The 13,066-nt window shown below is 38.9% G+C and overlaps 1 protein-coding gene across 4 annotated transcripts in view; it reads left to right on the top strand.

Annotated features, from left to right (window-relative positions):
- Positions 1–13,066, top strand: part of EXOC2 (exocyst complex component 2) — a 188,655-nt gene that overhangs the window by 94,515 nt on the left and 81,074 nt on the right. For all 4 annotated transcript variants that reach the window (XM_077810717.1, XM_077810716.1, XM_077810715.1 and 1 more), the window contains 3 exons: positions 1,935–2,059; positions 10,204–10,272; positions 11,011–11,168. In XM_077810717.1, the coding sequence (XP_077666843.1) occupies positions 1,935–2,059; positions 10,204–10,272; positions 11,011–11,168 (352 nt within the window). The remainder of the gene's footprint in view (positions 1–1,934; positions 2,060–10,203; positions 10,273–11,010; positions 11,169–13,066) is intronic.

Below are 13,066 nucleotides of genomic sequence, written 5' to 3'. Positions count from 1 at the left end.
TATCCAGGGGTTCTATGGCCAGAATTTGCAAGTGTTGTGAGATAAAGTAGCCTCACCCCATCACCAGCCCAGTGCAGACTCAGACTGAGTCATTTTTTGAAATTGGCGAAGAACATATTTCTGATGAAGTGAGCTGTAGCTCACGAAAGCTCATGCTCAAATAAATTGGTTAGTCTCTAAGGTGCCACAAGTACTCCCTTTCTTTGAAGGTTCAGATATATATGTAAATTATATTACGTTACAATTAATTATTTATAAGGAGTTACAAGCATTTATGGTATGACCCTTGTTTGAGGGCTGGGCACTGGGGCAACATGAAGATTGTTTGCTAAAGCATTCAAAATCTTATTTCTGTTACAATTTAGTTATGCCAGAGTAATGCTCCAGACAATATTAAATGGTCACTGTGCTCTCTTTTCAAGTGCCCCTAGCCCCTAAATTCCTACTTAGGTTGTTATCTCTTTACGAAGGAAGATTTTTGTACATTATCAGCAAAATGAAAACTTCAGAGGGCGGGGGCAGAGAGAGAAAACTCAAATGCACCTCATCGCCAGCAGTTGATCTAAATCATCAGAAGTGGATGTCATGGGAAGCACAGCTGTGTCCCAAAAAGCTTCATGACTCATCACCAAAACATTTAAGTAATTGCTGGGGCTCTGACACAGAGTGCTAATCAGCAGTTTTATATGGGCTCATGTTTGTCTAATTGGTGACTTTCTATGCTATATGACCAATATTTTTGTAATAGATTAAAGACAAATACCATAAGCTATCCAGTAGTCTTCCATGCTCCCATGGAATCATGTAAAGTAGTTTCACACTCGTTAACTGTGTAATTTGTGAAAGACCTAAGACTATACAAGAAAATCTCAGGTCCCCTTTGTAATCAGTTTAAAGGTCTTTGGCTTCTTTGCGCCCACATAGTTTGCTGGAATCTGACATAAAAAGCGTGCAACGTTTATTAATGCAGAATAGTTTGCTAAGAAACATAGCTGTGATAATCAAATGGAGAAGACAAACATGATTGGAGGTGGAAGTTTCCTATCTCACCTCCGCTTTCCATGCTCATCCACCCTCTCCTGTATTTCCTCTTTCCCGTCTCTCACCTGACAAGAAAACAGGAGAAGATCCACCTCTTCCCCTGTGTTCCCAAAGTTGTGACTCTATTGATGTCTAGTGATGGATAAGGTACCAGGCTTATATAGAGGTTTATGCAACTTCAGATAATTTTTCTCTTATTTTTTGGTCTCATGTCCCAGGTGAGAAATGCTACACTTACTTTTATTATGATTTTTTGAACTTCTAATAGTACTGGTCATCCAAGAGTCTCAAATTGTTTTACAAATATTAATAAATTTAGCCTCCCACCTACAGTGTCAGTATCCATCCCCATTTTACAGAGAATGAAACTAAGGCTTCGCTAATGAAATTGTGGCGAGGTTGATGAGTGAGATCACACTGGAAGTCTGTGGATGATCTGAAAATAAAACTCAGATCTCCCATTTTCCAGTCTTTTGCCTTCATTTCAAGACAATTGTACTGCCTCCTTCCACCCCCTCCACCACCCCATCTTTTAATGGCTAAGTCTCTGATCCTCCCTGTTCAGTTATCATTTAGCCTGGTTTAAAGATCGATTTATGATAGTGGATTGTTAAGATGTACAATATAATTCAGTGGGGCCATACGAGCACCTCTATATAGAAGACATATTATACTTAAAGTACCAACCCCCTCAAAAGAATATATGGAAATAAATCTTGCACGTACACAAGCTCTATGCCATATGGACCAAGTCGTAAAATGTTGCCATTAACACCTGAGAAATTATAGATATGCATGATAGATCCATTTTTTTTAATCACACTGCAGCATGCATGTTAAAAATAGCTTTATTATCAATTCAAAGTTATTTATTCTTTCTCTTTTCCGCTTAGCTTGGCGTTGTAAAGCTCCTCAACAAGTTGCATTTGTTGAAAAGTTGACAAAACTCGTCGTAATTCAGCTCCCCAACTTCTGGAAGCTTTGGATTTCTTATGTGAATGGAAGCCTTTTCAGTGAGGTATGGGTTCATGCATACACATAACCTAAATGTCTTCAGATAGACAAAGCTCATAGGAATTATTTTGTATTTAAATTTGAGTTTGAAACTGCAGAAGTATAGTACCTCAGTGGAGAAGACGCCTGACTAAGATATCTTTGCAGCTTTTGGATTACAGAGATTTGTAGAATGACATAAGCAATTGTACATCTACTGATTGGTGATTGATTTGGGATGAAGCAATGGACCCACTTTGTATGTTATGAATGCTGATCAGTAAATTTCCTAGCAACATATATGTAAGGATGCTATTTTTTAAAAAAACAAAAAACGGAAGGCTTCACAATAGGAACTATTTTGTACTGTAATATAGTTCTGAGTGACCTACTCTTAACCATTGAAATGTACATAATTTCAGTCCTGCTTGTCAAGATCATCAATCAACTGTCCCTTGTTGGATCTTACATTTAGCAACACCTGAGAAAGGAGACAAGATGTTTGGTAATCTTAAGAAATGATAAACTAGATGAATCTTAAAGATATGAGAGACAAAGCCAGAGCGATAGTGTTTGACTCTGGAATGGGCATACATATTTTGTGACTTTGAAGAATTTGGATATGAGGATAGATTTAAACCCAGAGTTTCAAAATGACAGAAGTCTAAAATTGTGTGTACACACACACACACAAACACACAAGTGTACCCAACCTATGTGCAAAATAACTGTAGTGGCATGTGTCACAATTATATGTGTCCCTCGTCCAGTCTTGTGTTAAGTAAATCTGGCCCATTAATTGTGTAACATTACTGTATCATGCCCAGAGCAACAGAAAATATTTTTCAAGCTCTATCATCAAAAGGAATCTAACTCAAACCAGTGATCATCCAAAATGACAGTGTTAATAACTTAGTAATTATTCACATATCCATAGCATACGGTCATATAACCATTATAACTAGAGAATATAATATCTTTTGATTTGTATAATTGCTAGTCACCAGTTTACAAAACTACAGTGTATTTGGCAGAAAACGTTAGGCTGAAAATGGTCTGGCCATTTCTCTATTTTTCCAGTAGCAGGATACTAAGGGTGGGGCATCCCTAGAAGAGGAAGTATAATTATGTCATTATCCAGTGATGATGAAAGTCATTGGCTGGTAATAGAATAGGGAACCTTCAATTGCTAAGTCATCAGTTCACATCAGACCCTGAGCTGTGGTATATGAAGTTCTTACCAATATGATGGTTGATTTCAGTCTAATTCCTAGAAAAATGTCATATTTTTGGAGTTTAATGTACGCAACCTACGCACCTGCATTATCATAGAATCATAGAATATCAGGGTTGGAAGGGACCTCAGGAGGTCATCTAGTCCAACCCTCTGCTCAAAGCAGGACCAATCCCCAACTAAATCATCCCAGCCAGGGCTTTGTCAAGCCTGACCTCAAAAATATCAGGTCAAATTATATATAATTTGAAAGCTTATTTTAAGTGCATTTAGATGAGGTATGATTTGGAACTGTCAAGTGGTGCTGTAAACCTGTAGGTGAGGTGAAACAGTGGTACCCAAAATGATAAAGTGTCATATTTGCACAGTTGCGGACACACTGCAACATGACTATGACCACAGTTTTTACTATTTTAAATTAATTTCATCACCTTCATGTAGTGTTTATTGGTCAAAGCTACCAAAAATGACTGTATTAAATGATTGTGTTGGTTTTGCATGGGCAAATTTTTTTTTTCCAGGAATGATGAAGCTGTTTAGCATGTGAGAAAAGTTTCGAATATCAATATTTTGCAATGTACTAACATGAAATGTTTTCACGTTGCATATTCTTAATTGTCAAAGTATCTCACAAGTGATTCTAATAGTTTTCTATATTTTCAGTTGAAATGTGCTGATCAGATCAGTCTCACGCCGAAGGTTATGCACCAGTAGCAGTAGATTGCATTCTCGGAGTTTGAATTGCCTAGTGGGTAGATATAACTATACGTGAATTTCTAATGTAATGCTTCCCCATTTTTAAGCATTTGTACAAAACAATGTAGTATCTGGTCTGCCTGGTAGAAGGTTTTAATTTGTACTGCCTATGCATGCAGTACTAAACTTTGAAATATTCTAGAAACTAGCTTTTTAATTCAGTGACCCTTATGCATGGGTCAGTACTAGTGTTAGAGATGATGGTACAGAGCTTCATATTATGAATATGCGAAAGCTATGAGAGAAGGAAGGGGCCTAACCAGAAGTACTGAAGACAAAGTCCACAATTAAGTCCTTGCTTCTGTACTGAAGAGGGATGAAGAGCATGATACAGCTCTTATCAACCATGTCATCAACAATATGAGAAACCAATTTGACCCTGAATCACATCCAGAGGCACTTATCAACACATCTACAGGATTGCACATAGCATCAGTTGTACAAGAGTCACTACTGAAAATAGCAGGTGGTGGTGAAGAACAAATGGAGAGATTTGTGAGAGGTGCACTTGATTCTGATGGCACACAAAACTTCTTCAGCCCAGTCTAGAAATTTCACATCAAAACATTTGCTTACATAGCCAAGAAGACTAAATTTAAGTCTGGCAAGGAGGGACAATCATAACAGCTCTCAGTCCCAGAATTGTTTTCCCACAGAGCCCTATCCTTAGCAAGATGGAGAGATGATGTTTCAATTGCGACTGTTCCTAGGGCTGGTCTATACTGAAAACTTATATTGACACTGCTGTGTCTCTCAGGGGTTTGAAAAATCCACCCCCCTGAGACAGACAGCTATGCTGACCTAGTCCCCAGTGTAGACATGGCTAGGTTGACAGAAACATTCTTCCATCGACCTAGCTACCACTTCTTGTGGGGGAGGTGGGTTAACTATAGTGACTAGACAACTTCTCTCATCATTGTGGTGAGTGTCGACACTGAAGTGTTACAGCAGCGCAGCTGAAACACTGCAACTGTGCCGCTGTAGCTTTTTAAGTAGAGACATACCCTCAGTCACCCAATAGGATCTGTGCCTATGTCCCTTTTTCATGGTGATGGAACAGTAAGAACAGACAAAGCTGCATTAGGGCATCTGTTGAAAGCTCAAGCGGAAAAAAATCCATGAGCTAAGAGCATGCAACAAAGAAATTATAGTGTACCTCTCAGATGCCAAGGCTGTCATACAAATGATAGCCGGAGGCAAAGTCTACACATTTGATAAATTGTCTGCTGAGTACTTGAGGCAGGTCCTAAAAGGATTTGAAGCTAATTCTTTAATTGGAGACTTTGAGGGGTATGACAATAGTAACTCTGAAAACTTCAGAAAAATAGCTCCAGACAGGATCTAAGGTTGGGTGCAAGAAATACCAGGTGATTGGTGGACACCCTGTGCCTCCATGGGAAAATGTTTTAGAACATGGAATCCAATGAACACTCAATTGCAAAATTCCTCTGTGAATGTATGGTTCAAAATGCACCTGAGTGTAGGAGCACACCCAACACAAATACCACCTTTCCAGTGGTGAAGCAGCAATGTCCATCACCAGTTGAGCTGTTGAAGAAGCCCAAGACCTGTACAGTATTCAAGAGAAAGCTGATACAAGGATGCTTCTGTATGATGTATGTGCCAGTATGGCTTTTGGTGTCAATGGAACTATTGTAATTAGGTCACCTGATACAGATGTTTTGGTCCTTGCTGTTCACTACCTTCCAAAAATAGAACACCTAGATAACATGTGGATCGAAACAACCATCATTACCAGCACAACTAACAAATATCTCTTCATATCTGTGCATGAAATGTGTGATGCACTCACTCTGGACGTCTGCAACATGCGTCCTGCTCTACATGCCTTGACAGCATGTAACTCTGTGACATAGCTATTTGGTATAGGAGAAAAAAAAATCTGTGTTTAATGTTGTCAAAACAAAGTGATCGTACTGCTTCAGAGCCTTCCAAATTGGGAGATTGTGGTGGACAAGCTGCAGATTCTGCAGCAAGGAAGTTGATAGTAGTCCTGTATGACCAGAGTGGAAAAAAAACCCACAAAGACCTGACTTGCTTGCACCTCAATCTAGCTATCAGAAAGGACTGGTCACTGGCCAGAAACCCACCATGTGGGGAGAGTTTTGAAGAGCATGTCACAACAGCATCTTGGCAAACAAAGGTTTGGATGTCTTCACACATAGGTAAAGCAAATAATGGATCACCATTACAACATGGAAGGTAAAATGAAGATGATGAAGAGCTTCTTGTATTCTTCAAAGGCCCAGTGGCATCTGAGCCTTCTACAAGCTTATTTGTGCCTGTACCAGTAAGGGTTGCTGAGCAATCAACTGTCTGTAGCCATAACATTCTTGCCTGCACAAAAGTGTGTAAATGCCAAAGCAACAAAGACAGTGGTAGCCCACTCACTCTTGACAGAGATCATGATGATGTGCAAGATGATGATAATTGCCCAGAAATGTCACCAGCGTTATCACATTTCAATTATACCAATACAAATGTATTACTAGATTTTGTTTTAAATTGTTTAGATCAGCGGTTCTCAAAGTTTAGCAACCAGAGGACCCCCGTTTTGATTTTAAAATTTTTGGGGACCCTCAAACCCACCCGCTCAGCCCTTGCCATGCCCCTGACCCACCTTTTTGAGGTCATGCACCCCACTCATTCCATCCACCCTCCCTCCGTTGCTCAGTCTTCCCCACCCTTACTCACTTTCAGCAGGCTGGGGCAGTGGGTTGGGGTGCAAGAGGAGGTGAGGGGTCTGGGCTCTGGGAGGGAGTTTGGGTGCGGGCTCTGCTGGGGCAGGGGGTTGGGATGCGTGAGGTTAGTGCTCTGTCCAGATGGTGCTTACCCCTGGTGGCTCCCGAAAGCGACCGGCAAATCTCTCTGGCTGCAGCTCCTTTGCAGGGGGTCCCTGTGTGTTGCCCCTGCCTGCAGGCATTGCCCCCAAAGCTCCCATTAGCCACAGTTCCTGGCCAATAGGGGCTGTGGAGTCAGCGCTCTGGGTGGGGGCAGCGCACGGAGACCCACTCCCCCCAACCAACCCCGCCCCCCCAGGGCCTCAGGAACGTACTGGCTGCTTCTGGAAGTGGCGCAGAGCTGGGGCAGGTAGGAAGCCTGCCTTTGCCCCACTGCGCAACTGGACTTTTAGTGTGCCTGAGGTGTTGGAAGGGAGGAGGAGGAGGAGTTGATCAGCAGGGCCTGCAGACCCTCTAGGGTACCCTCTGGGACCCCCAGGTGTCCGTGGACCCCAGTTTGAGAAACGCTGGTTTAGATTGTTGCGGTGGTGCTTTGAGGTCACAAAGAAATCCAGTTTTATGTCTTTGAGTAAAACTTAGTGTCATTAAACTAAAGAAATGAATGCAAATTATTTCAAAGGGATCATTTTAACATATTTATGGTGTCATTTTTATCCTCCATTTCTATGGTAATAGCACCACATGATGGCTCCATATCATATCTCATCTTACAAGTAGACCTAATAAGCTTCCAAATGATGATGTATGATGTGCATGTGTGTACAGAGGGTACATTAAGTCAACCAAATTGGTGTGGTCTGCCGCTCACCTAAAATCCTCAGAAGTGGATGCATTTTGTTTTCCTCATTTCATACATGGAAATCCGAGGGAAAGAGATAACATGCATTTGTCAATGTCATACAGTGATCCAGAAGTAGAGGCAGTATTAAAATGTAGGAGTTTGACTCCTGCCCAGTGTTTTTTCCATAGAGAATCATGTCATGAGTCTCGTGAAGGCAATGAGAATCCTCCTGAAGCTTTTAATTTGAAAATAACTACAGTTTTGTTAATAATACATTTCCAGTTATTAGAGATTGGATTTGGACTTTAAACCCTCAACTGTAAATTAATGTAGTTTCTCTCGGTGAGAAATTTCAAGAGACACTGACACCATGTTTACAATTGTAAACAAAGTTGAGTAGTTCTGCTTATGAGAGTAGGGCAAGAGAGAATGCAGCAATCTTGTATAATGTCTGGTCAGAACATTGTTTCCATTTCAAAAAAGTTGGGAGTTAATTTGTACGTTATACTGTTAAGATACCTATACTGTACTTCAATAGGGCCAGATTCTGACTGCACAAGCAACTCATCCTCATCCCTTTGCTCCTTTTTTGTCCATATGTAGGAAATGGCCAAAATCCTGTGGACAGTGCAGGCTCTTGTTGCCACTAGCTATCTGAAAATGGATGGGGGCCTCGGAAACCTCATTACGCGCTCCTGAGGAGAGCTTCAGCCACAACACCCCCACAAGCTGTAGAATTTTGCCAATAGTACCGATTTTAGGCATCATTGAAGATGTCCTTACTACGTTTCCTTGCTATTTATTGACATGTGAGAAACAAAATATTGTTCACCATAGTTTTGGAGACAGAGAGAAAAAATCATGAAAACAACTATTTGAGAACCTTTTGAGTGAAATCCAGAAGCCTGAAATAGATTAACTCTAATACAAAAGAAAAACCCAGTGATAAATAACAAGCTGGTTTTATTTTCTGTTGTGAAGTTATATATATTTTTCTTGGCAAAAAGGTAGGCTGTTTGTCTTAGAATAGTGTCAGTTAAAGATTTATGTGCTATTTCTAACAGCTTAAAAAGTTTACAGCTCTTTGAACCACTCAGATCCATATGAAGGAGCATATGTGAAGTCAAAACAGTGAAATACAACCGTTGATCTCACCACAAAGTAGTTTTGGTCTGTCTGTGCAGGAAAGGGTTAAGATTTTTATTCAACGAAATCACTAAGGGAAAAAATATCTTAAGATCTTTTATATTTTTTCTTTAATATAACTTCACATCAGGGCTTTAAGGGAGCAATCAAAACTGTTTTAAAACTTTAGTAATATTTTAAAAGGTACCTACAGCATAGACAAGTTTATTCAATATGATAGATTTTTTTATCAGAAAAAAAGCATAAAAGAACATATGAGGTTCATCAGTAATATGCAGGAATTGTTCTAATTAATATAAGATAGTACAGTTCAGAATAATAAAGGAAAACAGAGAATTTAAAAACTCTAAAGTGTTTTTGATTAAAAGCTACTTTCTATTTAAATTTCTTGTTGGTAATTTTATGTTAACTACAAAATTTATTTGGCATTCATAAAAATAATCTGAAGAACTTCTAATAAATGATGAATTATTAAAAAAAAAACCATGAAACTTATTTAGTCATTTAAAAAAATATAGTGATTATATACTGCTTTGAGGACAGTATTAAGAGCATCTTTTCCAAACTACAGTTCTGCTAATATATCTTTTGTCCAGTAGGTGTCACAGTGCATACGTTAAATTAGCAAATGTTCTTAGCTATATAATTCCACCTACTTTTCTAATCCAATCTTTTAAACAGCTTTTTCTGTTAAACTTACTTTGTGTTATGGCACACTTCACACACAAATATATAATTATTACTTGCATTTGAAAACTGCTAACAGTAAGAGCACTGTTTAAGCCATATTCTTTTCTTCACGCAACTGTAACCGAAGTTGCTAGTGCAGATGTGCTTTCGTGCTTCTAAATTTTCAGAGACGTGAATTGTCCAGCAAGATGATGATAAATCTTCGTAGTAAGTCCATTACAGATGATTTAGTTCTTCACTGTGGAGAATAATGGCCTCTGTCTTCTGAAACAAAGTACTAAACCAAAAGAAAAAGGGGAACACACAGTACTTCTACACTATCCATCATTATAAAGAATGTATTTTTATTTTAGACCCAAATTTTCCTCCAGGCACCTCTCACCTAATGGGGACTTGAAGATTCTTTTCCTGCAGACTTACTGCAGGATTGAGCCATGGATTTTAGAGCTCTTTTAACAATGTTAATGCAAAATCATAATAGGAAAATATTGCTTGTCTTCAGTGAAGCTTATACTTCTTACATTGTTATTTTACTTCCATCTTTTATTTTAGGTTCTTATGGCATTTTGTGCCCCACACTTAAACACTAGCAGCTTAATAGCTACTATAAGTAAATACTTGTTGACTTGTGGAGACTTTGCTTGTAGATGTGACTTGAGTTAGCATATTTTATCCCATTGTAAACTCACTAATCACTTTTGACCCCTTTGCCTTGATACACCGTTTTTAGAATGGTTTTAAAATTGAAAGTCATGGTTACGAGACACTGATACTTTTCAATTGTTTCTCATTTTTACAAGACTGCTGAAAAATCTGGTCAAATGGAAAGATCAAAGAAGAACGCTAGGCAAAGACAAAATGATTTCAAGGTAAGCTTGGTGTGCAGACTTATTTTCATTTAGGTGGTCTTTCAAATTAAGACACCTGAAGAAGGCTTAATTTTCAAATAGTGGTGAACGTTGACCCTGTAATAATCAGGCTTTTTTAAGCTGTTTTAAATTCGGCACCCAAAAAACAATAGTCGCTTAAAAAAAAAAAAGCCCTGATCCTTGCTCCACAAGAGACTACAATCTAAGTAAAAGGCAGATATCTTGTACTGGCAAGTATGCTTACACATCACCGGCCATTTAAGAACCTGCCGTCACATCTGAAGCCTCTACACACGATCACACTTTGGCTGTGGTGGGCCCTACATCTTGGAACTCACTTTCTTTGTATCCAACCCCCGAAATCCATTTTATTTTTATCCCTCCTTTTAAAAAAAAAAAATCTTAAATCTTTCTTATTTTTCAGTTGTTTTTTGCAGTGACACTTATTAGCCCTATGTTTATTGCCTTCCCTTTCCTAATTTGGACCCTGTTGTTTGTGTTTATGTAAAAGTGATTTTTTTGTTTTATATATTGTATTTGTTTTAATTATGTTGTACAGTGCTGTAGTGCTTTGTTTTGTGGATGTTTACTATGTAAGTAAAATTATATTCCTTAGTGAAATTTGAAATGTACGCCTGTTATTTCAGACTAGATTATGTGATGAATATGTAACTGGTTAAAAATATTGATGCAGTTTCTATGTATTTATTTTTGTGGTGTTCTTTTATGCTGTGACAGAAAATGATTCAGGAGGTGATGCAGTCCCTGGCAAAACTGATCCGTGGAGCTTTGCTTCCATTCAGCCTCAGAGAAGGAGAGTTGAGACAGTATGGTGGCTGGGAGATGAAATCTGAACTCTCTGGACAGTGGCTAACACATGTCATCCAGACTGTAAGGTAACTGGGGCTATTGTTCTGTATGGTATGAGTCTTTAGTATGTATAATATAGTCTAAACTGTGCTTTTTTTTTTTTTTTTTGCACATTCAACTGAAAGATCATTAATGTTGCAAAGTAAAGGACACAAAAGTTAGGAAATGTCAAAATTAACATTGCCTGTGCAAGATTAATTCAGCCTACTTGTGCATATGTGCTTTATGATACAGTCTATAATTACATGATTGCTTGCTATATTTTTTCCTCAGGACTCGTCTCAGTGCACAGGATGGACAGTGCTCTGTAGATGAATCAGGGTTGTGTAGTGAATGAGGCTGTTGTCTGTAGGACCTCTTTTTCAATTGTTTTAGAAGTTGAAAGGTTCATAGTAAATGAGGTAGGAGATTGCAGAAAGAGAAGGGATGGCCTCATAAATAGGGCAGCTGAGTGTCATCTTGGAGAATTAGATTCTGTCCTTGCCTCCTCTTAAATTCTGATATAGTGTTGGGCTAAAACCAGTAGAAAAACACTTCAACCTCTCTGGCCACTCAGTAACAGACTTAAAGGTGGCAATTTTGCAACAGAAAAGCTTCAAAAACAGACTCCAACGAGAAACTGCTGAGCTTAAATTAATATGCAACTAGATACCATTAACTTGGGTTTGAATAGAGACTGGGAGTGACTGGGTCATTACACATATTGAATCTATTTCCCCATGTTAAGTATCCTCACACCTTCTTGTCAACTGTCTAAATGGGCCATCTTGATTATCACTAAATTTTTTTTCTCCTGCTGATAATAGCTCATCTTAATTAATTAGCCTCTTACTCCACTTTTTCATGTTCTCTGTATGTGTGTATATATATCTCCTTACTATATGTTCCATTCTATGCATCCAATGAAGTGGGCTGTAGCCCACGAAAGCTTATGCTCAAATAAATTGGTTCGTCTATAAGGTGCCACAAGTACTTCTTTTTAATGTTGGGCTAGTCACTTAAACCAGAGTTTTCACAGATGACCACTGCTTGTATTCCTCATTTCCTAGATGGTTAAGTGAACTAATGATGGCTTATAATCAACTAATTAAGCGGTCGTGCTAGGCAGACAATAGTAGTGGTGTGAACAAAGTTGTTGATAGTTACCAGATGACATTCCAGAATCTCAGGGCAGTGATAGTGGCACATAGAATGATGAAAGTTTGAAGATTTGTGCCCATCCCCTTCTGATGGCTGCTCTCAGTGCCTGCATTCTGCTCAGAAAGAGGAGCAGGAAAGATGATGGCTTTGCAACCCCACAAAAGTCCTTGTTGTTGGTGGAGGGTTATCAAGTGCCCACACTTGGAGCCTGGTTCCTGCTGCTAGCTATTTCTGATACTTCTGCCCTGCTCAAGATCAGGGGTAGGGAGAATGGCAGTGACTCCATTTGCCTGGTTCTTGCCCAATACGGAAGCATTAAGGAGATGCAGCCAGTGTAGCAAGTTTAAAACAAATAAAAGGAAGTATTTCTTCACACAGGGCACAATCAACCTGTGGAACTCATTGCCAGGGGATGTTGTGAAGCCCAAAACTATAACTGGGTAAAAAAAGAAATTGGATAAATTCATGGATGATAGTAATGCAAAGTAATGCACATTGGAAAACATGATCCCAACTATAAATATAAAATGATGGAGTCTAAATTAGCTGTTACCACTCGAGAAAGAGATCTTGGAGTCATCGTGGATAGTTCTCTGAAAACATCCACTCCATGTGAAGTAGCAGTCAATAAAGCAAACAGAATGTTGGGAATCATTTAGAAAGGGATAGACGATAAGACAGAAAATATCATATTGCCTCTATATAAATCCATAGTACGCCCACATCGTGAATACTGCCTGCAGATCTGGTCGCTCCATCTCAAAAAAGATACATTGGAATTGGA

The sequence above is a fragment of the Eretmochelys imbricata genome, chromosome 2 (genome assembly GCF_965152235.1).
Source record: "Eretmochelys imbricata isolate rEreImb1 chromosome 2, rEreImb1.hap1, whole genome shotgun sequence".
Taxonomy (NCBI): Eukaryota; Metazoa; Chordata; order Testudines; family Cheloniidae; genus Eretmochelys; species Eretmochelys imbricata.
Note: the sequence above shows the minus strand (reverse complement) of the source record. Positions and strands in the feature narration are given on the sequence as shown.